Source organism: Arachis duranensis, chromosome 2 (assembly GCF_000817695.3).
Source record: "Arachis duranensis cultivar V14167 chromosome 2, aradu.V14167.gnm2.J7QH, whole genome shotgun sequence".
Taxonomy (NCBI): domain Eukaryota; kingdom Viridiplantae; phylum Streptophyta; class Magnoliopsida; order Fabales; family Fabaceae; genus Arachis; species Arachis duranensis.
Genome location: NC_029773.3, coordinates 11,451,208 through 11,473,196, shown reverse-complemented (window position 1 = coordinate 11,473,196; position 21,989 = coordinate 11,451,208). Strand labels below are relative to the sequence as shown.

At 32.5% G+C, this 21,989-nt stretch overlaps 1 protein-coding gene across 2 annotated transcripts; it reads right to left on the bottom strand.

The window, feature by feature from the left end:
• Positions 1-953: 953 nt before the first annotated feature.
• On the bottom strand, positions 954-4,778 carry LOC107473442 (myosin-binding protein 3-like). 2 transcript variants are annotated; one of them, XM_016092994.3, is made up of 4 exons: positions 4,725-4,778; positions 2,837-4,113; positions 1,461-2,760; positions 954-1,147 (listed from the first exon to the last, which is right to left on the bottom strand). In XM_016092994.3, coding segments are annotated over exons 2-4 (2,400 nt in total). In that variant the 5' UTR covers positions 3,936-4,113; positions 4,725-4,778; the 3' UTR covers positions 954-1,146. The 2 variants fall into 2 exon arrangements, with proteins under 2 accessions (XP_015948480.1, XP_052112868.1); XM_052256908.1 differs by lacking the exon at positions 954-1,147 and having other exon boundaries at positions 1,334-2,760.
• Between the last annotated feature and the right edge of the window lie 17,211 nt (positions 4,779-21,989).

The window sequence follows — 21,989 nt, the reverse complement described above, 5'->3', positions numbered from 1 at the left end:
AAGTAAAAAAAGGGCCTAGGGTGAAAATGGGATTTTATTTCATTTTTTATAGAAATAAGCTTTTTAATATATTTTTTATTTTGCGAATATATCCAATATCAAATTCGATCTAATCCACGTATGTGCGGATCGAAATATCGAATCGAATCCGAACATAAAAAATTGCAGATATTAGATCCAATGAGTTTAATGCGGATCGGATCGAGATTTTGCTCATCCACAAAAATCCCAAACCATTACTGTGCTTGTCTCTTATGAGTTATGACGCATCTTTCGTACCAAGAACCAACAACAAAAACTATGGTGATCTCCATTATTTAAGAGGAGTTATTTAAGTTAGTTAAGCACATCATCATAGAGGTAGGTTAGTTTTTTATTAGTTCTGTTAGAAGTTGCACTCTCTGACATGTGAAGTTAGTTAGAGATTATCTCAACTTGTAACTTCGAATATTACTCTTGTTTTTTTAGGTATTTAGTTCTTATGAAGTACTACAATCTTATTTAATTTAGGAAACACTAGAAGACCAACATTTTTAGTATTAAAAAGTAGAGAATTGACAAGTATTAGTTCGAATGTAAAACAAAAATAAGACAAAAAGTATTAATCTCTATCATTTTTCTTTTTTTAACCATGCCGGATCTTACTCTTGCCAAGACACTATATGTCGCAAATATATTCCAAGGGTAACAACCCCATGAAAAGTAGCAGCGTTACTACAGATTTGGGGACATAACTTCTCTATAACCAATAAATATTTGGTGAAATTTTAAAAATGTTGAAACATAGGAGTTAGGTAACAATTGTTTTCCATCGTATAACTTATAAAGACACAAAAACTTACTCATGAACCTTATAAAATACACCGGGACTAAACTCGAAACTCTAACCCAAGTTAGCATAACAACACAAAGGGCCAGAAAAAAAAAAAAGAAAAAGAAACAAAGACCACCCATAATTAAAGAAGGATAAGACAAAGTTTACTAATCCTATTGTACAATCTGTGTTGATGCCTGTGCTGCAATATGCAGGCAAATCAAAGAGAAAAGTATATTTTTTTGGTTCTATCATCTTTGCCCATTGTATGGGTATAGACTACAAAGCTTATTTATTTATTATGCTGATTCTCCACGATTATCCAGCATACATCTGCAATATGCAAAAATTGTTAAAACGAAGAAACTGATTACGAATTTAGGATATCAAACAATACAATCAAAACTAATGCTATAGATTTCAAGGCACTAGTTTTACTTATAAATTAAGCATCATCATTTGAATCCATTTATACGAAGATTCTATCATTATATTCATGCCAAATCATGCAGCAGGTTAAAAAAAAATTTAAAAGTCTATATTAACATTCAGAGCTAATTGAGAAGAATCTCAGTTGGTTTATACTTCATATCATTCACGTTGAGATGAACATGGATCATACAAAAATTTCTGTTTAGATGCTTACCATCTTGATCTAATCCCAATTTTCCTTATGTCGCGCAATTGAATAGCTAAATCTTGAATAAATTGCTTCCCGTCATCTCCGCTTCGAAGAGAATTAAATATATGCTCAAGAAGATTATGATTAAATTCGATTGCTTCCAACCTTTCACTAAGGTCTGATATTTCATTTTCCAGAGCATCCAATTCGACTTCTTTCCTGGAATGATTGTTCCCATTACTATGAGAACAATCATCACTATCTAAAGAAGCTGAGCCATCCTTATCGGTATGATTTCCATTAGACATATTATTAACATTTTTCTGCATGGATGAATCAATTTCTTCTTCACCATTAGAAGATCCTTGTTGATCCAGTTTTTTTCCTTCAATCTTTTCAGAGGAAACCTCATTACCATAAAGTTCTTTAAGCCTATTTTGCAAGCTTTTCAAGCGATTCAAAATGCATTGCTTTTCCTCTTCAAAGTCTAAAGGTGAGGAGGTTGCACCAACGGGATCTTCATCACGGATTTTGGATACCTTGGTCAGCTTTGAACCGGAAATGGTTACAGCATTTGTGATATCTGTGGCAGTTTTTTGTTCTGCAACATTTTCTACCTTCAAATTAGAAATTTGGACCATAGGCTCCTCTGGCCAGTTCTCCCTATAAAATTCCAGCTCTGCTTCTAAATCTTGTAGCTCTTTTTCCTTTTCCGTCAGTAGATCGTTAACTTTGTCCAATTCATCTCTATCATATTCTGCTTGCTCTTCCATCATTCTTAGATATTGCAGAGCTTCCATTTGCAGTGCTGCCTTCTCCTCCTGCAACCTGGTAATCATATTCATTGTTTGATTTGTGGCAATGGCAGAAGCATTTCTTTCTTCCTCCAGTTCCTTTTGCAAGGCCTCCAAGCATTTTTTGTCATACTCAATTTGTCGCTTCAATTGATCAATAATAGACTCCCCTTCAATTTCATTAACTTTGCTTCCATCCAGATATTCAAAATCAGATCCTACCGAGGATGAACTTGAAGGTGGCTTAACTTCATTTGAATCCGAGGCCTCAACGTGTCTCTCGGTGGACTGGACATGGTTCGCTAAAACCTCTGAGTTATCAGACCCACTAGCTGTGACGTTTTCTTTGGTGGAGACAGGAGACTGACTCATGTTGTTTGAGTTCTCTTGAGTATGGCTTAAAGGAGAAGAATCACTTACCACTTTATCAGTTTCCCCAGATGCTTTTTGTCTTGTATCAATCTTCTTTGTGTCTTTCCTATCCTCTTCGGTTGCAAGCTCCACACCACTTGATTTTGTAACATCTTCAGCTGGCAACATTTAAGAAATCAAATGTTAGATTAAATTTTCAATTGAAAAAACAGACACACAAGGAGAAAAGTTTACATTTATTTAGTGATGCTGCAATGCCATCCAAAGTCATAAGCTCGGATATGGAAGTGGGAAGAGAATTCTGAGAAGGAGAAGTTGTTTTCACACCATCAGATTCTCTACGAGGAATTTTCTCTGCGTTAGGTGATGACGGAACATCGTCTAGTGAGATGAGCTCAGGCAGCTCGGAACTAGATTGATTTTCTGGCTTCAAATTAATTTCTTCCGGGACATCATGGTGCTTGCTAATCTTAGGTTCCTCAGATGAATCCGGACGTGACGGCATGGCTTTGGGGGAACTAATATTGGGATTTGGAAGATTCAAACCTCTTAGAACATGTCTTGGGGGAACTACTGGTTTAAATCGAGATGTATGGCCAGGTAATACACTAGCTACATCATCATCAGAAAAAGGAAAATCAGACTCAGAATCAGAATAAATTTTCGGCTCATTGTACACCACACGAGATGGTTGACGATGAGAACGCTTATCTTCTGATCCTGAAGATTGGCCCTTTGTTTTCTTCAAATTATCCCGGTGATTTGAACGGCTTTGCCTTGGCACTTGTGGCAAAGGAATGTATGGTGGCTTAATAAAAGTTCTCTTAGGTGATTTCAGTTGGATAGATCTCAGGGCATTTTGCTCTGACTTGCAAAGCTTGTCGCAGCCAGTGCACGTACTCGGCCCCTTAGCGCCATTTAGCGAGTCTTTGGATAGAGACGGGCTTTGGGAACTAGAACCACCATTAACCATTCCCAATTTACCAACCAACAACTTGTGAGATTTCATGTTCGGTTTAGTGCTGGTAGTGCATGACAGAAGACAATCATCACACATTCTTTTTCCATCTGCAATCTTCCCATGAGCATGATATGAAGCCAGAGATGCTAGTTCGGATCTGTGGTCGGTGCAAAACAGGTTCTGATAGAACTCCTGCTTATCTTTACCAAAGAAACGATCCAGCCTAGTGCATAGCAAACAAGGGAATTGCAAATGGCAATACCTTGCAAACCTTGCAAGGAAATATGATAGCGCGGATTCGAAAAACAGCAGAAAGATCAAGAACCACTCACAAACTGCAGATGTAAGAAGGGTTGCTCCATGCACCCCCATTGTTCTGCCGAATGAAGTTCTGCTTCCACTAACTGCTGCCAACTCCGCCGCACGAATTTCTCTACAAATCCAACAGATTCATAGAGAAGATATGCGTTCCTCAGATACAGCCACCCAACTCAACCCAAAATTTATGAATCTATGTTATCATAAATCTCAAGGAGCTAGGGCTAGAAGGCTACATATAAACAAAGAAGCAAAAAATGGCCATCATGAGAAGTTAATCAAATTAAGATAAATGCATTAAATTGACACAAACATTTAACTATTAACAAGTTTTTCAGACATGATCATAATCAGAGACAGCACAATCACAACAACAAATCAACAATAACAATAACATTAATTAAATTGAGCAACAACAAAAATCCCCAAAACTCCTCAGATAATGACACCAACAATCAAAACAAACAAATAAATAGGAACAAAAATGCAGGTTGAATTAAAAGAAATTAAATGATGAAAATGAAATGCACTCTTCCTCTTCCAACTGATTAATCATTACCTATTTAATAATTGGGGAATAGCCACAAACACAAACCGTTGAACGAATTCAAACCAAACCCAACCATCACACATTATATCAACTAGCAACCGAAAATTAAATTATCATCATAAATATATAAAATAATTGTGGAACACAACAAGCAAAATAAATTCAAGAGGCACGAATTTCAAGAGGGAAATTCTGCACCGAAAATTATGATTGCTATGCAAAATAATTACAAAAATTAACAGGATGAAATAAAAAATCATATACGGAATTGAAAACGGAGAAAAGTGTTTTACCTGTTTCTGCAACTTCAGGAGAAGGAGGGAGATGAGGAATAGAGGCAATTTCTGATCATATATGGAAAAGAATATGTATATCTTTTTTCGTTTGGGAAAAAATAGAATAAAATAAATAAATAATTAACAAAAAATAGAAAATACGGGGATGAAGAATAAGGCGCGGAGTGACATGCATGTCCCGCGCCGGTGGATCGAGTAACCGTTGAAACCAACGGCATTTGATTTGTTTGTTAGTAAATGAAAGAAAAAAAGATAAATAAATAAATTGTACTATGAAATATTAAATCAATAATTTATTTGGCTAATCAAAATAAAGTTTGAAGATACAATGAGAAATTTAATTGTTTGCCAAGTTTCTATGTGGAGAATTTTTGTTAAAAATACGAATTAAAAATATTGGATTATTAGACTAAAAAAATTAGACTAATAACAAAAAATATTAGTAAAAAATAATAAATTTTGTTAGTTTCTGAATCAAGAATTTAATTTTAATATATTGATAGTATAAAATATTTTATACAGTTATGTAATCATATTTATTTATTTAGATGATTATTTACGAAGTTAACAAAAATAATAGTATTTTTGATGATGTAGTATGACATGATTTGATGTATGTGTAAATCTATTTTGTATTAACGGTACATTAAAATTAAATTTTTGTATCAAGCCAGGAGTAAATAGTCATTTCTAACCATGTAAAATTTGACCATTCACAAAATTAATCACATAAAATTTAAATTAATGTTGTACTCGTAAAGGAGGATTTTTTTATTTAAATAAATTAAATAAATAATTTATTTACTTAAATAAACAATTTTAAAAATTATTACGAAAATAGGTGGGATTACTTATCTCGTTTACGTTAAGTAAGTGCGCGTGACATATGTATATTTCGTTTACACTGTAAACAAGATACATTAAGACAAATTTTCAACTGCTATAAAAGGATGTGAAACCCTTGGCATTCTCCACATATATTTCATATCTTTTTCTCCGTTTTTCTACAAAAAAATAGGCAAAAATGTCCAGTAGTAGCGGATATGTGGTTGTCTGTGTGTATCTCAATTGTCGTATGAGAAACAGTGACAATGTGATGATATTTGAGTGTGAGAATCCATTACTGTTGCGCAGCACCGTTCGGTAGTGGAGTTTTTCAGTTTTGCTTATTTCAGCTCTAGGGCAATGAACATGTGAGATTCATGTTTGAGATCCGTTGAGTTTAGAAAATTAACCCAAGTGATGAACAAACATTATTATGTAATTTTCAATTGTTTATTTAATGTATTTGATCTAGTGTGCATGAAAATAATATTATTAGCCCATAAATGAAAGTCATCAAGCCCACAATTGTTAGTCCATCGAACCAAGTCAAGCCCAATCACAAACCAAATATGAGGAAACAAGAAAATGAGCCCAAAAGACCACAAGCCTCATACGGCTACCTACTTCCACTCTTGGTTAATTGACCTCTAAATTCATTTTAATTAATTTCATTGAAACTTCCATTGAAAGCCAAAAGTCCTCGCTTCTCTCTCCTCTCTCTTCACTTCGATCACGTCACTCACTCAGCAAGAAAGAAAGAAATAAAAAGAAAGTGCAGAGGCTTTGGAGCATTGAAGGACAAAAAATTTGTTGCCAAAACGAAGCAAGAAGAAAGGGCTACAATCGAGTATTGAGTTGTATTCGGTCAGAGCTTTTCAAAAAGCATCTTCCCTCATTTGTGCTACACCAAGAAATCAAGAAGAAAACAACAAAGTCTCAAGCACAAATCGAGCAACCATGGAGAAATCAAAGTCAAAACTGAGAAACAGAAGATCAACACTCAAAAATAAAACTTGGAGCCAAAGCAAGGCTCTACGTTCAAGATTGAAGAAGTTTGAAGAAAAAGGATGAGAGAGAATGGGTGAGTTGCATGCAACAGATTCAGTTTCTCTCTCTTCTCTCATGAAATCGCTGCAAAACTCTGATGATGGAGAAGAAGACAGTGTTAGGGTTGAACTTGATTCAACCTTGGAAGCTTCACTCTTCTATAATAAGGGTGAACGGCCAAGGGTTGAAGGCAAGGAGAGTAAGTAAAAAGCACTGAGTTCAATTCTCATAGCTACCTAAACTGATTGAGTTCTTCTCCTTCATGTTGTTCATTTAGTATTTTCTTTTTCTCAGTTTAGTCTGTCTGAGTCTCATTTAAAAAGACAAACATGGTGAGGTTTGTAAGAAAAAGACAATGAGAGATAAAAGGCAGTGAGTTAAACAGTGATAAAAAGTCATAAAATGTCTCAGAGATTCTTTGTACATCTTTCTATTTTGTTTCACCCTTACAAGTTGGGTTAGCACTTGGCAGTTGAAAGCTAGGTTGAGTCCTAGTCAAATTCAGATTAGGTTAGAATCTGGATTTGTCCCAGATAGGATTGGGGAGATCCTAGGGAAGCATGGGTGTTTGTAATCTTGAGAAAGAGATAGTAAAATTCCATCATGATTGTGATGGAGACTGGATGTAGGCTACATTGCACTAGGTAGTTGAACCAGGATACATCTGTGTGTTACTTCTTCCTCTCTACTTCGATTTTGGCTCTATTACTCAAGAGACAAAAATAAGTATCTCTCAACTCATTACAAGACTAAAGCAAAAATATCTCTTAAGATTCTTTGAAAAAGCAAAAAGTATTTCTAAAAGAAAAGAAGCTAAGATTCAACCCCCCTTCTCTTAGCAACTAATAACCATCAAGACCCATGGGAGAATCATGGCAGAACAAGTGATGGAGCTTTCTATCGAGGTTGGTGATGTTGGTGGTAGTGGTTCTGTCCACTTCACCTTTGTACAGGATGACCTACCTCTCGCACCACCACCAATTCATGTTGCCAGTCCAGTGGAAGACATAGAGATGGATGATGAAAACTCCGATGAAGAGTATGTTGCGGATAGCAACGATAGTTATTCCTCTGAAAATGATGAGGAGGAAGAGTTTGTACCGGAGACGCCGGCCGAGATAGCAGTGTGTTATGTTTTGCCTCCCCCACCCGATTCCGACGTTATTAGATATACCAAGTCACTATCATACTATGGATCTGGATGCCATGCATGAGAAATTTGTGTTTTTCAACACTGGGAAAGAGGATTACAACCTAGACAGTGGGGTAGAGTTTCGAGTCGACCACACATTCAAATGCAGAGATGCAGTAATACAGGATGTGAAGAACTACAGCTTCACAGAAGTGCTGAGTACCGAGTGGTCGAATCGGAACGATTAAAGTACCATGCGCATTGCAGTCAAGCTGTAACTGGATGTCCGGAGTCTCCATGTTGCCCTCCGACAGAACCTCAGATACTGGTGAGTTTAAGTTTAATTGTGGTGTATTTACTCATTTATGATTGTTATATCTTATGTAGTTCCTGACCAAGAATGTTTTATTTCGTTAGGGAGATCCGGAGGGTTGGTGGAGCGCATAATCGTTTAGCACCCACCATGTCCCAAAACCATCGACAGTTGGATAGCAGCCTCATCTGCAAGGTCATCCTACCGTTGATACAGACCAACTCATCTATCAGCATCCCTGTTAGGGGTGTGCACGGGTCGGTGAAACCGGGTTTGATGTGACTCAAACCTGGCCCGAAATATGCACCGGGTCCATTTATGAGATCCGAATCTGACCCTAGACCCGATGAAACCTATACCCTTTCGGGCCACAACTATATCGGGTGAAAATCGGGTAAAAATCGGGCCGTAAACATTATATTACTTTGATACTTTCTTATAAATTAGTATGTAAAAATATTCAAATTTCTAAGACTCCAACCATTATTTGACATGGTAAAATTCACTTAGAAAAATATAACAAGAACCAATTCTTCTCTAAAATTAAAGCATAACCATAATCAATACTAATATTGCCTAATAATACATAATATTTAAATCAATACAAATAACACAATATTATGCATTAGTCTAAAGTTTTATGCATTTTAAATATAAAACATTAACTTATAGTCTTATATATAATGACTAATAACACAAAATATTAAGGTTTACAATACTTAAATTTCACATAATAATAGCCATCATCCATCACTAATAATACAAAATATTTATTGTGTATGGTGACCGAGCCACCGGGCCGATTTCGGGTGACCCGAGCTATGACCCGGACCCGACCCGAAATAATGATCGGGTCTATTTTTGAGACCCTTATCCAGTCTGAGACCCTTACCCAGTCCTAGACCCGATGAAATCATACCAAATTAGCCCCTAAAGTGTTCGGGACCGGGCCGGGTCTTCGGGTCAGGCCGGGCCATGCACATCCCTAATCCCTGTGTTGCAAGGTGCAGTTCGGCAAAGCTATCACTTCAAACCCTCCTATAGAAAGGTTTGGATGGTGAAGCAAAAGGCAATTGCACAAATATACGGGGACAAGGAGGAGTCATACAACAATGTGTCGAAGCTTCTACAGGCACTACAGAGTTGTTATCCTGAAACGATATGTGAGCTCAGGGACGTACTTTACTATGACGGGCACCTTATGGTCCACGATTATATTATGTTAGACAAAGTCTTTTGGACATTTTTCCATCTTGTGTTGAGGCTTTCAAACATTACGAGCCATTTGTTTCTATCGATGGCACGCATTTGTATGGCAGATACGGTGGTGTGAAATAAATAAATATTTGATATCTCAATATGTAATTATTGGTTTGTTATAAATATTTAATTAAAAAGTACATGAATCAATATATATAAATAAAAGTCAACATCTAATGTCCATGTACTCAAAAAGTTAATAATTTTTAAAATTATTTATTTTAGTAAATTAAACATTTATTTAGGTCGTTTAAATAACAAATCCTATTTAAAGGACTAAATTCTGTAATTAGGTTTTAATGCATTTACTATGTATAACTACCCTGCTTAGCTATATGCAATTCCAAATCGAAGAATAACTGGAAGCAAATGGAATTACCAGGAAAATCGTAGGGCTAACCTCTTTCATCAGTAACTGATCTATTGACAGACGCCATCGGAGGATCCTCTACTTGTGCTGGTCCCTACTCTGCTGCATCAACACTATTAACCTGTCACCGGTTACAAGAATAACACGAGTTCAATTTACGAAATGTGATAACGAGTTACAAATTCAAAACACAAGCAAGACATAAACAATTGTTACCTCGCAGCCATGGGATACATGAAAACCTATCGGTCAGGTGGACACCATTGGAAAAATCTCGGGTATATCCAGGACATCAACAGCGGAGTGCAGCCGGTGATGTCTGTCGTGCCTCGGTGTATTGCAGAGCACAGCAAATGGTATGTCCATACAAGCACTATTTAATTTTTAATAACTTATTATATATTTAATTAAATCAATTTAATTTTGATTGAACTATTAAACCAATAAATTAATCATTTGACCAGTTTAATTTTCACAACCTCAAATAAAAGTAACTAATTATTAAAATTAAAGTTGACTCTCTTAATTTTTTTTTAATTTTCAAATTATCTCTATTTTATTATTATCTTTAACCTCTTTCTTTGTTCTTTATCCGAACAAATTCTTCCCAAAATCAAAATCAGAACCAAAATTAAAACTAGAATGAGCAATCAAATCTTACATGATTAATTTAAAGGTGTTTATTATAGTGCCTAAAAGGTATTGTTTAATTATTAAAATAGGTAAAATAATTAATTTTTGATTTAAAAATATAAAAATTAAAAAAATTTAAATATTTTAAAATTATTATAAAAAGTCATTTAAGCAAAAATTAATCACACCAAACAAAAAAATCCCATAGAATTGACCTAATTTAAATTGGACATCATCTTTTGTGGTGTTCGGTCAATAAGGCTCGCTGAAAAAAATTAGAAGATTAAGGCCATCGTTTCCAGAGTCTATCAGCGCACGCAGACAATACTGATTAGAAGGGATCGGTCAACCAGATAGTTCCGTAATTTTGCAGACCCACGATATAAACAAATAATAATATTTGGCTAATCAAAATAAAGTTTGAAGATACATAGTAATGTACATTGACCAGTAGAATCTTGATATTGTTGTTTTATGAAAACAATTTAATAAGTAGCATAAAATTATTTTTTTAAGAATACTGTTAGGGAGTTAATAGTCTAAGTGTATAATATATATAATGGGCTATTAAATTATAAAATAAACATCACCCATATTATTCATAAGAAAAAGTATAGGGTATCAATATATTATCTGCCAAATTATTACCAATAATGACTAATTATTATATTTTAAACACATATATAAAGAGACACATCCAAAAAATATATCTATAAAGATACTTCTATTAAACACAGCTATAAAAAAGACATTTTTATTAGACACATATACAAAGACACTTCTATTAAACATAGTTATAAATAAGAGTTGGCAGATGTTGCCAGAAACGTTGTTGATAACGTAGCGGGATTGTATTCATAATAACTATCCGAATACTAGAGATAATAAACATCTCATCCTAAAAATTTAAACTAATTTTGGGGTTCACCAAAGATCTTGACCTTTTGAATTTAGAATTTTAATACCATATTATGATACCACTCATTCCAAAAGTTTTAGCTGATGAAAAAAAATAATACTAATAATTATATCTCTAATACTTTTTAAACCTCTATTGTACACATTATACAAATATTTCATTGATTTTTTATACTTTCTCTTCTCTTAAAGTAACCAATAAATAACATAAAAAGAAATAGTACAAATATTTAAAGAAAGGATAATTATAATGTACAGATTGTGAGTTATAGATATTTGGACAGGAAGAAGGCAGAAGTGACAAGTGTTCATAAACGTTGCGGCTGGGAGCAGCTTGCAAGTCTCTGCGGAACAGTGCGGAGCTGCTGAAGCTGGAACAGTGAATGGCTTCGTTTGTTGTTTTTTTTAGGAATGTCAAAATGAATTGTTGGAGCTAAACATGCTGTTGCAATGATTGGGTCTCGAGACCAAAAATATTGCAATAAGACCTTGGTTGATGCAAGTGGATTTTTTATTTAAATAAATAAATTAATTATAATAATTAACGAAATAAATAATTTAAAAAATATTTATCGAAATAAATATTCTTCTCTTATCTCGTTTACACTGTGAATGAGATAAGACAGTTGGACGCGAAATGTGTATATCTCGTTTATATGTATTTTTTAAAAAAAATAAAAAAAATAAAAAAATTAATATTATCAATAATCCAAACTTTTAGCATGCAATTAGGACATAAAAAGGTTAGTAGAAGAGATTAAAATGGATATGTTTGATCAATTAGTACTAAAAAGGTTGATGAAAAGTGAGAAGAGAATGAAAACGGTTATCTCTTACGTTACCTCCCACTATCCACATGAGAGATAACCGTTTCAATTCTCTCTCCATTGTCCCATTAATTTCTCCTAACAATTGGCAAACAGTTATTTTTATTTTTCAAATTTAAATCAATCCAACTGGATCATAATTTAATTTAAAATTTTTTAAAATGGATATGTTTGATCAATTAATACTAAAAAAGAATACATGAACAAATTTTATTTAAATTATGATCCAATTGGATTAATTTGAATTTGAAAAATAAAAATGCCATTTGCCAATTGGTAGGAGAGATTGATGGGATATTGGGAGAGAATTAAAACGGTTATCTCTCACATGGATAGTGGATAACGGGAGATAACGTGAGAGATAACCGTTTCAATTCTCTTCCTACTATTTCCATCCATCTCTCCTAATAATTGGCAACGGTTATTTTTATTTTTTAAATTTAATTCCCAGTATCCCATCAACCTTTTGAGTACCATATTCTCACTCCTCTACATACTTCTCTTTTCAGGAAATGGACGAAGAAGCTTATGAAGAGTTTTTGAGTTTAGCTTATGTGATATGGATGTATTAGTTTAGTTATTATTATTCTTTTCTCACCATTAAGATTATAATTTGTAAGAGGGATAGTGTAACACCATACTACATAGAGTTTTACACTTAAGTCGTAGAACAAAGGTAATGTGGTGTTACGGACCTCTAAACAGCAAAATAAATACATAATAGAGAAGAGGATAATACACTAGGAGCCTTGAAGCAAAACAGGTAAACAAAAATCGCGGAAATGAAAAGCGCAATGCTCAACGGAAAGGATTACTTGCGTGCTAAGAAACCTAATAGGAAGATGATAAGGGTAAGCAAAAGAGTAACATAAGTATCCCCAAAATACACCAAAATACCAAAGTAACTCCTAACTCTCCCTCAACCTCTAAGAGGAGCAGCATACACAAGTTACTTGAAGAGTAAGCTAAATACATATATACAAACAGAAAATCAAAATACACCCAAGGACTACTTCACTTCCCAGGATCCAGACGCCTAGTGAGGAGCCTCTCGACTTGCATCTGAAAAACAACAATACAATATGGAATGAGAACCGGAGGTTCTCAGCATGGTAAAAGTGCCACGCGTATAAATAAATCCCAGAACATACAATTAATAACTCCAACACCTCATAATTTCAATACATATTCATCAATAATTTATTCCAACAACATTACAAAACTACTCATTAAATGCAATTAACAAATTCAACTTATCCCATGGTTCCTCTATCCTAAGTTTTTACAACACCGTAAATATTAAACGTGCGAAACTTAAATCATACATTGGCCGATCACTTAGTTTCACCCAAGGCAGCCTCACAACACAAATCACAGCTCCTCTAAGCTCAATTAAAACAGCCCCAAAATAAGCCTTGATCACCAATAAGCCTCTAAGTACTCCCAATTCAATTCCAATACATATATACCCACTTAATCTACACCTAATTCATATACATGTTCCAATTTCAGTTTTTTCATTATAAATACAAGATTGAACTAGGGTTAGGGTGTTCTTACCATACCCATATGCTCAATAGCTTGAGCCCATAAGTCCCGGAAGCTAACTTGAACCTATAACACAAAAATTGGACAAGATTTCACTATAGGATTTCAATTACACCAAAGAAAGAGGAATAGAGATTCTAAATCTAATATGAGACTTACCAGTGAAATTTTTTCGGATAGAAAGGTAGAGCTCGACGCGCTGGACGTGTGACCACAAACGGTGCGGCGATCGGAACTCAAATGAGGAAGATACGATGGATCAAAGATGGTGAGGGTTTGAGAGCTTCTCCTCCCTTCCCCAAATTTGTTTGTATCGTTGCATGCAAATGGAGAAGAAGGAGCTGCTGTTTAGTTTAAATATTCGGGTCCGGTTTGACTCACGGGTCCGGTTGGACCCCGGTTCAATCGATTCGGTTCTTTCGATCCGATTTTGGGCCAAATTTTCGAAATTGGCATCAAAATTCTCGTTTTGACGAGCTCTATCTTATTTTGATATTAGTTTTGCATTTTTAGCTTTCCTAATTAAAATTCAATTTATTAACTAATAATTTATCAATTTTAGCGAGGTTTACAGATAGAAGTTGTATGATTTATATATCTATTATAGTAAATTAATTTTTTATTATAAATCTGTAAATCGTCTTTTTTACTTAATCTTTTGTAGCTGTAAATTCTTATAGTAGAATAAAAATGTTGTTTGGTTGGATGTAACTGAAGAAAATGAATTAAGTTGCAGACATGATTAAAGCCATGGTGTCGATCTAGGAATTGAATATGAATTTACTTGAACTGGGAATTTGTTAAAAAAATAATTGTTATTTTGAAATAATTTTTAGAAGGATAGTTAATGGTTGTTAGTTTTTATATTAAAAATCTAACAAAATTGACTAAATAAATTTTATGTTATTGTTTAATAACAAATACATAACATACACATTTGATTATATTTATAATGAAAATTTTATTTAATTTTTTTAAAATAAGAATAATAGAATTTTGAAGTATATGTTACTATACCGACCTTAATATTTTAGTGTTTTTTGTTAATAGTTAGATAATTTGACGACTATTTCTATTTTATAGTTACAAATATAATTACACAAAATTGGATTTAATTTTTATCAAGGATTTAATTATTCTGCTAGCTCTTATATCTTTTTTTTTATTTGATTTTTACACTATTTTTAATTTCATAAAAAGGACCATTTTATTTTAAAAACGTTAATATCTAAAATTATATATCTACATTTATTATCCATTTTAGATGCAAAAATTTAACTAGGTTCTTTTTTTAAAAAAATTTCTTTTCTCAGCCAATATTTTTATTTTCTTTTTTTTAAGAAACTCGTATGTCATTTTTTTTTCTTTCTTCGGTGGTTTCACAAAGTTTTTTAGATTGTTGTTTCTCTTTTCTTTCTATTTTATCTCTTATTTATTACACTATTATTTTTATTTGGTTTATTTACATTATTTATCTTTTATATATGACATTTTATTTAATATTAATATTACTTTTCAAAGTAAATGATAATTAATTATATAGATAAATATTTTTTGAAATGAATAATAATGAATTATGAACATAATTATTTCGCAAAGTGAATGATAGTTAATTATATAAATAATTATTTTCTGAAATAAAGGATAAATAATCATATAAATAATTTTTTTAAATGAACATATGGTAAGTGGAAATCTCTCAAAAAGAATTATGTATCACAATTGATTATTATTGCATTATTAAAAATACAATTTTCAGTTCCCTACTAAATGAAAGTAAGATATATCTCATCTTACTAAAATAATACCTAAATATTCGTAGAAGACATAATAAAAATACGAATTCATCTAAGATTAAAAAATTATGACAGAAAATTTATATCAAAATAACTCAACATTTAATTAAAACTATATTAATGTTTTATTTGTTTATTTTTATTTAAATATTATGTAACACATCATGTCTTCATCTCAGCTCTTGCTTGTATTAGACTCATATCAACTCTTTTTTGGGCATAATCTAAAAGGCCCAACTATGACAACAAAATCCCATTCTGAATGAAGTTATGCAGCCGGCTCAACCCAATCCTCCACTTAACCTCGCCAGCTTCTTGCTTGCTGCTTTCGGGCCAAAAAGAAATATTACGTGTTCACAGCAGATACAATAAAAATAAAAATCTATAAATTTGTACAAAAATATATCTGTACACTAGATGGACCTAGAAAGAAATCAAGAGTAGGTCACAAAAAATGTAAAACATAAGTTTTTTTGTTTGTATGTGGTTGTTAATTTTTTTTTGAGGACCCTTTTTTCATCTAATTTTGATGGAAGTGAATTCTCTCCAGTAAAAAAAAATTAGATGGTGTCCAGTATTTAATTTAATTATTCATTGTTTTTTTTCTCTTATTTATTTCTAATTTCACTTATAGAATCAAAAATGAAAAATCACACTGTATTTAATTAAATGTTAAAAAAATTGAAGAGAATTTATTTCCAACTTTGATAATCTCTGTCGCCTTGCATGTGCAACAATTTTATCAATGTGACTTTGGATTATGCGAGGATGCTTTTTGATATTCAGAACTCTGGCGGTGAATGGTGATGGCCTGAGGTAGGTTAAAAGATGTGCTATTGATGAATGATAGTATTATTGGAAGAGGTAAAATTGCCAATAAAAATGTTTGATTCAATGCCATTCTATCCCAGTAGAATCTTTTAACAAAGTTCGGTTGTATACTTTTTCATTTGAAATTCAATGGTACATCATAAAGATAATTATTTAATTTAATTTTCGAAAAATTTTGAAGAATTGCAATATATATTTAATTTAATACTATTATCATGTTTTTTTTTTCTATTCGCAATTTTTCTTTATAATGTATCGTGCACTATATTGCAATTTGCAAGGGTACACAAATATTAAAAGAAAGTTATTGGACGACTTAATCTCAATTGTTCAAATGATTTTATTGATATAAGTAGACATCATAAGTCCATAACATTACACCAGAGTACCACAGCATGCAAGAGAAGAAGCAGTAAAGAATTTTGACCTTACTTTATGGTGAGCATGTCACTTGTATTTTTTCCCTTACTGCTAGCTACTGCTCCTCCTAAGTATTCGCCTACATACTTGATTACTTTATAAAAGTTTGGGTTTATCTACTTTATGTCTTAAGGTAGTGTTTGGTTGTTCTCTATATTTTAGTGGGTGAGTTTTATGGTATCTTTTATTATAGTATTGAAATTGCCTAATTTGCTTTTAAATATAAAAAATAAAATATTTAAAATAAAAAGTAAAATATTTAGAATTTATTAAATATTATCTATTTGTTTTTTTTGGTAAGTTAGGCACAATCTCAAAGGTACCATAGTATTCACCATTTAGTGACACACGTCTTTTATTTGGTTGAGTGAGACTCTTTTTGATAGATATGAAAGATATTAAATTTATGTACCTCCAAATAATTGAAACATAACTTGTGAGACACTAATTTTTTATTCCTTTGCTTTTATTTAATTTTTAGAATCCCAAATTCACCTTTCCCCTCTTCTTTCGTGTATCTTCCACTTCCTTTCTGCAATTCCTTTTTAATTCACCATCCTTTATCCTCCCTCCTCCATCTTCCCTTCTCACTCTCCACAGCCACTCTTCCTCTTCCTCTTCAAGCCGCGCACTGCCTCTTTCTCACTCTTCCTCTTCATACACTACGCCTTTTCTCTCCGTTTCACCATCTTCCTTAAAAAATTAGAAATGAATTCATCTTCTTTGTCGATCATCATTGCTCCTCCGTCAAGAGCCACCACGTCTGCTCATCCTTCTTCTCTCTCGAAAGGCTTAGGTTTCAGGTCGTCATCCAGATTCGTCGCTAGCCTTGGGTTTCGATAGTGTCTCCCTCCATCCTCTCTCTGGTGATACTGTTCATTCTCTGTAAAGAGAATGTCTTTTCCAATTTGCTCACCCTTCCTCCTCTATTCTCCCTTCATTAAATTACTGTTGTTTAAAAATTGAATCTGTGTTTCTTATTTCGTTTGGGATGCATCAAATTAGATTTTTTGTTGACTTTATACATATTAAATTTAATTTGGATTAGAATATTGTTATTTTTGTATTTGATTGAAGATGGTGGTGCTATTGATGGCTGAAGATAACTCTTGAGGGAGGGAGAAGAGCAAAAATGGTGGTGATGGGAGAATGGCGACGATAAAATTGATATTTTGGTGAAATTTTGAGCTGTGTATTTTATTGTGTCTAAATTATTAAACAAGATAAAAAAATTAAGTGTTTTCTTATGTCTATGTACTTCTATGTATTTGTGTCTATGTTTTTATTAATTTGAGACATCAACCAAACATAATCTAAAAGCACATATTAAATTTATAAATTAAGAACATTTTTATTAAAAATATAAAAATTATGTTTTCAATGTATTTATTTTGTATGTATTAAATAAAAATATTTAAAAAAAATTTCTAATGGTAAATTTATCGTGTTCTCTTAAGACACATATTAGCTAAACCCTAAAAGTTTTACTTAAGATGAATAGCATACAATGTTTGGATATAACTTTGTTAGGTAACCACTTAGGATACTAACCAACTTAATGGGTTACAACAAAAAGCCCAATGAAATAAAAAAATACTCCAGAGACAACCTACTTTCAATTTTCACTCTTACACTTTTAAAAAATCACTGCAAAACATCTCTGGATCTCCCCTCTCTCCCATCCACGCCATTCTCTATCCTCCCAAATAAGCTCTGTTGCCACGAGACCCCACCTCACGCCGCAGCGCCGCTGTACGAAACCCACTAGTGATTTTCGTCCCATCAAAGAACGCCATCGACCACACCAAAGACGATGAGGACAACCCCATGAACGGAGTTCCAGGGCACTGTCACTGCCTCACGTGGCCAACACCGACCTGGATTAGCCATTCGCCGGCTACCACTCCCTGCGAGTGTTGTGTCGTTTGCTGAGCACGAAACATCCGTCACCACAAATTCCACTAGGTAACGTCGCTTTTATCGCTGCCGATTTCACTAGGTAACGCTGCATGTGGCTGGCTCTTCTTGCTCCATTTTTTGCCCCCTTACTTTTGGCACAGAACATGAAATTGACGTATCCTCATCTTGTTTCTTTTTCGAATTACTGAATTTTTTTTCCTGAATTAGTGGATTTTTTTTTAATTAATGAAAGTTTCTATGTTAAAATAGTAGATGTTTCTTTTCTGAATTAGTAGATGTTTCTTTCGTTAGAGATTAGACATTTCTTTTAGTTGTTCTTTGGTCTGGATGTTTCTTTTGTTTGTATTTTAGATGTTTATTTTAGTTTTACACTGCTCTCTCCAACAGCTTACAGTGGCAACCATAGCGCCGCGACATGACAAACGGCGACGCAACAACAGCAACTCCAGCGGGATGCGATCGCGTCACTCGCGCAAGAACTCCCTCCAATGGTGACGACGACGGCGCATTGTGAAGAAGGTGTCTGCGCGACGGCTAGTTGACGCAATAAGAGAGCTCATGTCAACACAACGGTTTTTTTAATGTGTTTAGAAGAAATTACATTGTTCAATCTTAATTATTCAAAATGTGATTAATCTTAATTATTCAAAATTTATTTTTTAAAAAATTTAAATTAATGTTTAAACAAGTTATTTAAATTAGCTATAGGTGTGTTGGCTTTCTATACTTTTTTGTTTGGATAAAAGTGAGAACCAATGTTAACACAGCAGCATAAAAGGAAATGTGAGAGCATGGGGAATTGAAGTGGTGCGTAATTGAGCTAACCAAGTTTTTCATTTATTTATGTAAGAATAATGTTATATATCAAAATTTTTTTATTAATTAAGTTTAATCAAGTTAGTATAAGGAGAATTCATCTAAATAAAATAAATGTACCAAATATTTATCTAAATACAATAATTAAAAACTGATTACTTACTTGTTTTATTATTATTTTATGTAAATCGTAGAATTCCTTTTACTTTTTACTAAAAACATGTAAACTGTGCTATCCCTTCCACAGTTTATGAATAACTCAACTGATACGCCACATCTTGCAGAGTGGTGGTGTATTTTCCAAATAGAATGTGGAAGGTGTGCATCTCAAGACGCCACCTCTTAATGAATGCGCTAAGTAGAGGCTCATCAACCCAGAACCAATGACTGTTCAGTCTAGCCAAATGATACAGACCCGCAGTTTTCAAGTACTGCCTGATCTGTTCATGTAGAGGCATATTCTGTTGTCTCCTAACACTACAAATATACCTAGTCGGCTGCACCATGTGAAACAAAAAATTGTTTCAACACTAATCAGAAGTATAAAAATATACGGCTCTTTAACGAAAAAATTAATTCGACACATCAAATTTTAAAAAAATACGGTTTATTACCGAAAAAATTAATTTGACACTAATCATATTTTTATAAAATATGATTCGTTAACAAAAAAATTAATTTAATACTAATCAAAATTTAACGTCCAAATCACTACACTATAAATTATTTTACGAATTACACAAAGCACGCATAACATTCTAATTAACAAAAAAAATTAACTCCTTACTAATGAAATTTTAACATATAAAAAACTAACTTCTTGGTTAATGTTTCTAGTCACGTGAGCAACGCCGTTCAATCGGTACATGCGATCTTCGTTTTCCATGATCCCACCACGCCAGAGTCTCGATGCTCCCAGATTCTCTCCCAAATGCTCTCACCTCCACAATTCTAACACCAACAATATAATCCGTCATTCGGTCTCGCAGATTATGTATATATATACCTCTTCATAAACCGTGAAAGGGTATCACGGTTTATGTACACAAATTTCTCTTAATAAACTGTGGAAGGGGTACTACGATTTGTGCACATATTTTTTCTTTATATTATGTGGATCGGATACCACGGTTTACATGTTTTTAATAAAAAGTGGAAGGGGTTCTACGGTTTATATAGAATAACAATAGGATAAGTAAGTAATCAGTTTTCAATTGATGCAATTTGGGTAAATATTTGATCCATTTGTTTTATTTAAGTGAATTACCCTTAGTATAACATAATAATAATGAGTTATGGCTAACATTATTCTAAGTCTTATTGTTTAATTTAGTTGGACTTGACTTGTAAAAAGATTTGAATATGTAGCCATACTCTTTTTATAATGCTTATCGATTTGATGCTTGACTTTAATATATATATTGGAGTTAACTAATTGGTATTAGAAGGATTAATCAAATGCAGACAAAAATATTTTTAAAAAATGTTATCGATAAAATATTTTTTATAAATAGCAAAAAAATTTTATATTTAACAAACGACTTAATATAAAAAATTAATCATTCATAATAAAAAATAAAAAAAATTATTTGTCATAAAGTTACAAAATTTAAAAGATAAAAAGATTTTTTTAATAATAATTACAAAAAATTACATCAAAATTTAACTTTTAAAATCAAATTTTAGAATATATATTTTATACTTAACTTTTTTTTGTCTCATTTTTAAATCTTTCATGTCTAATAAGTAATAACTGACCCAAATTCATAAATATGCAATCATCAATAAAACTTATATGTATATCTTTGCTTATGGTAAATAACTAAATAAGGGATAATCCCATTTTTGTTGCTCAAAAACATACTCAATAAGTAATACAATAATAATAAGAGAAAGAAAAATGCTAGAGAATTAGCAACTTTTGATATTTATAGTCATTAAATAGTTATCAATGAAACTTTTAAATACAATAATGCTTTAGAAGTATATATACTTAACTAAGTTGACAAAGAAAAGGTTATTAATATACATTACAATTTAATTTTAACGATAAATCAATATAAAACAGTATAAAAATCGTACGTGTATCTAATCATATATTATTTTGTCCATAAAAATAGTTATTCTTTATAATAATTATATAAATACTCATAAAAAAACAAATATGATGAATCGTATAAAATATTTAACATTATGGATACATTAAAATTAAACTCATATATAATCTACCATATATTTAAAAACTCTCAAAAAAATGATAGCAATGTTGAATAAAAAGTGGATAGGAAGAATGGTTGTATAATATAATTCGATAAACTCTGACATGATTGACATGATGGTGAAGATGTGAGCAAGAATCCAAATGAGAAACAATATACATGACATGCAACCCATGAACCATGAACATGAACAATATTACTAGTTACTACTATTATTTCATTTTCAGGCATAATAACAATAGAAAGAGCAGAGAACACTGCAAGGCGTATGGCAAGTTACCAACACGCTGTTGTTGGAAATAAGGAATATGAACACAATCCAATCAATCATGTATCAAATAATTTGTTATTGTTATTATATTAAAATGTTTAATATAATAAGATCCT

Bases quoted from the DNA above. Each gene is read 5' to 3' on its own strand.
- LOC107473442 (XM_052256908.1), bottom strand. From the start codon at position 3,935: ATGGGGGTGCATGGAGCAACCCTTCTTACATCTGCAGTTTGTGAGTGG. The intron at 2,761-2,836 runs GTAAACTTTTCT...AAATGTTGCCAG, and splicing joins TGCAGCATCACTAAATAAAT to CTGAAGATGTTACAAAATCA.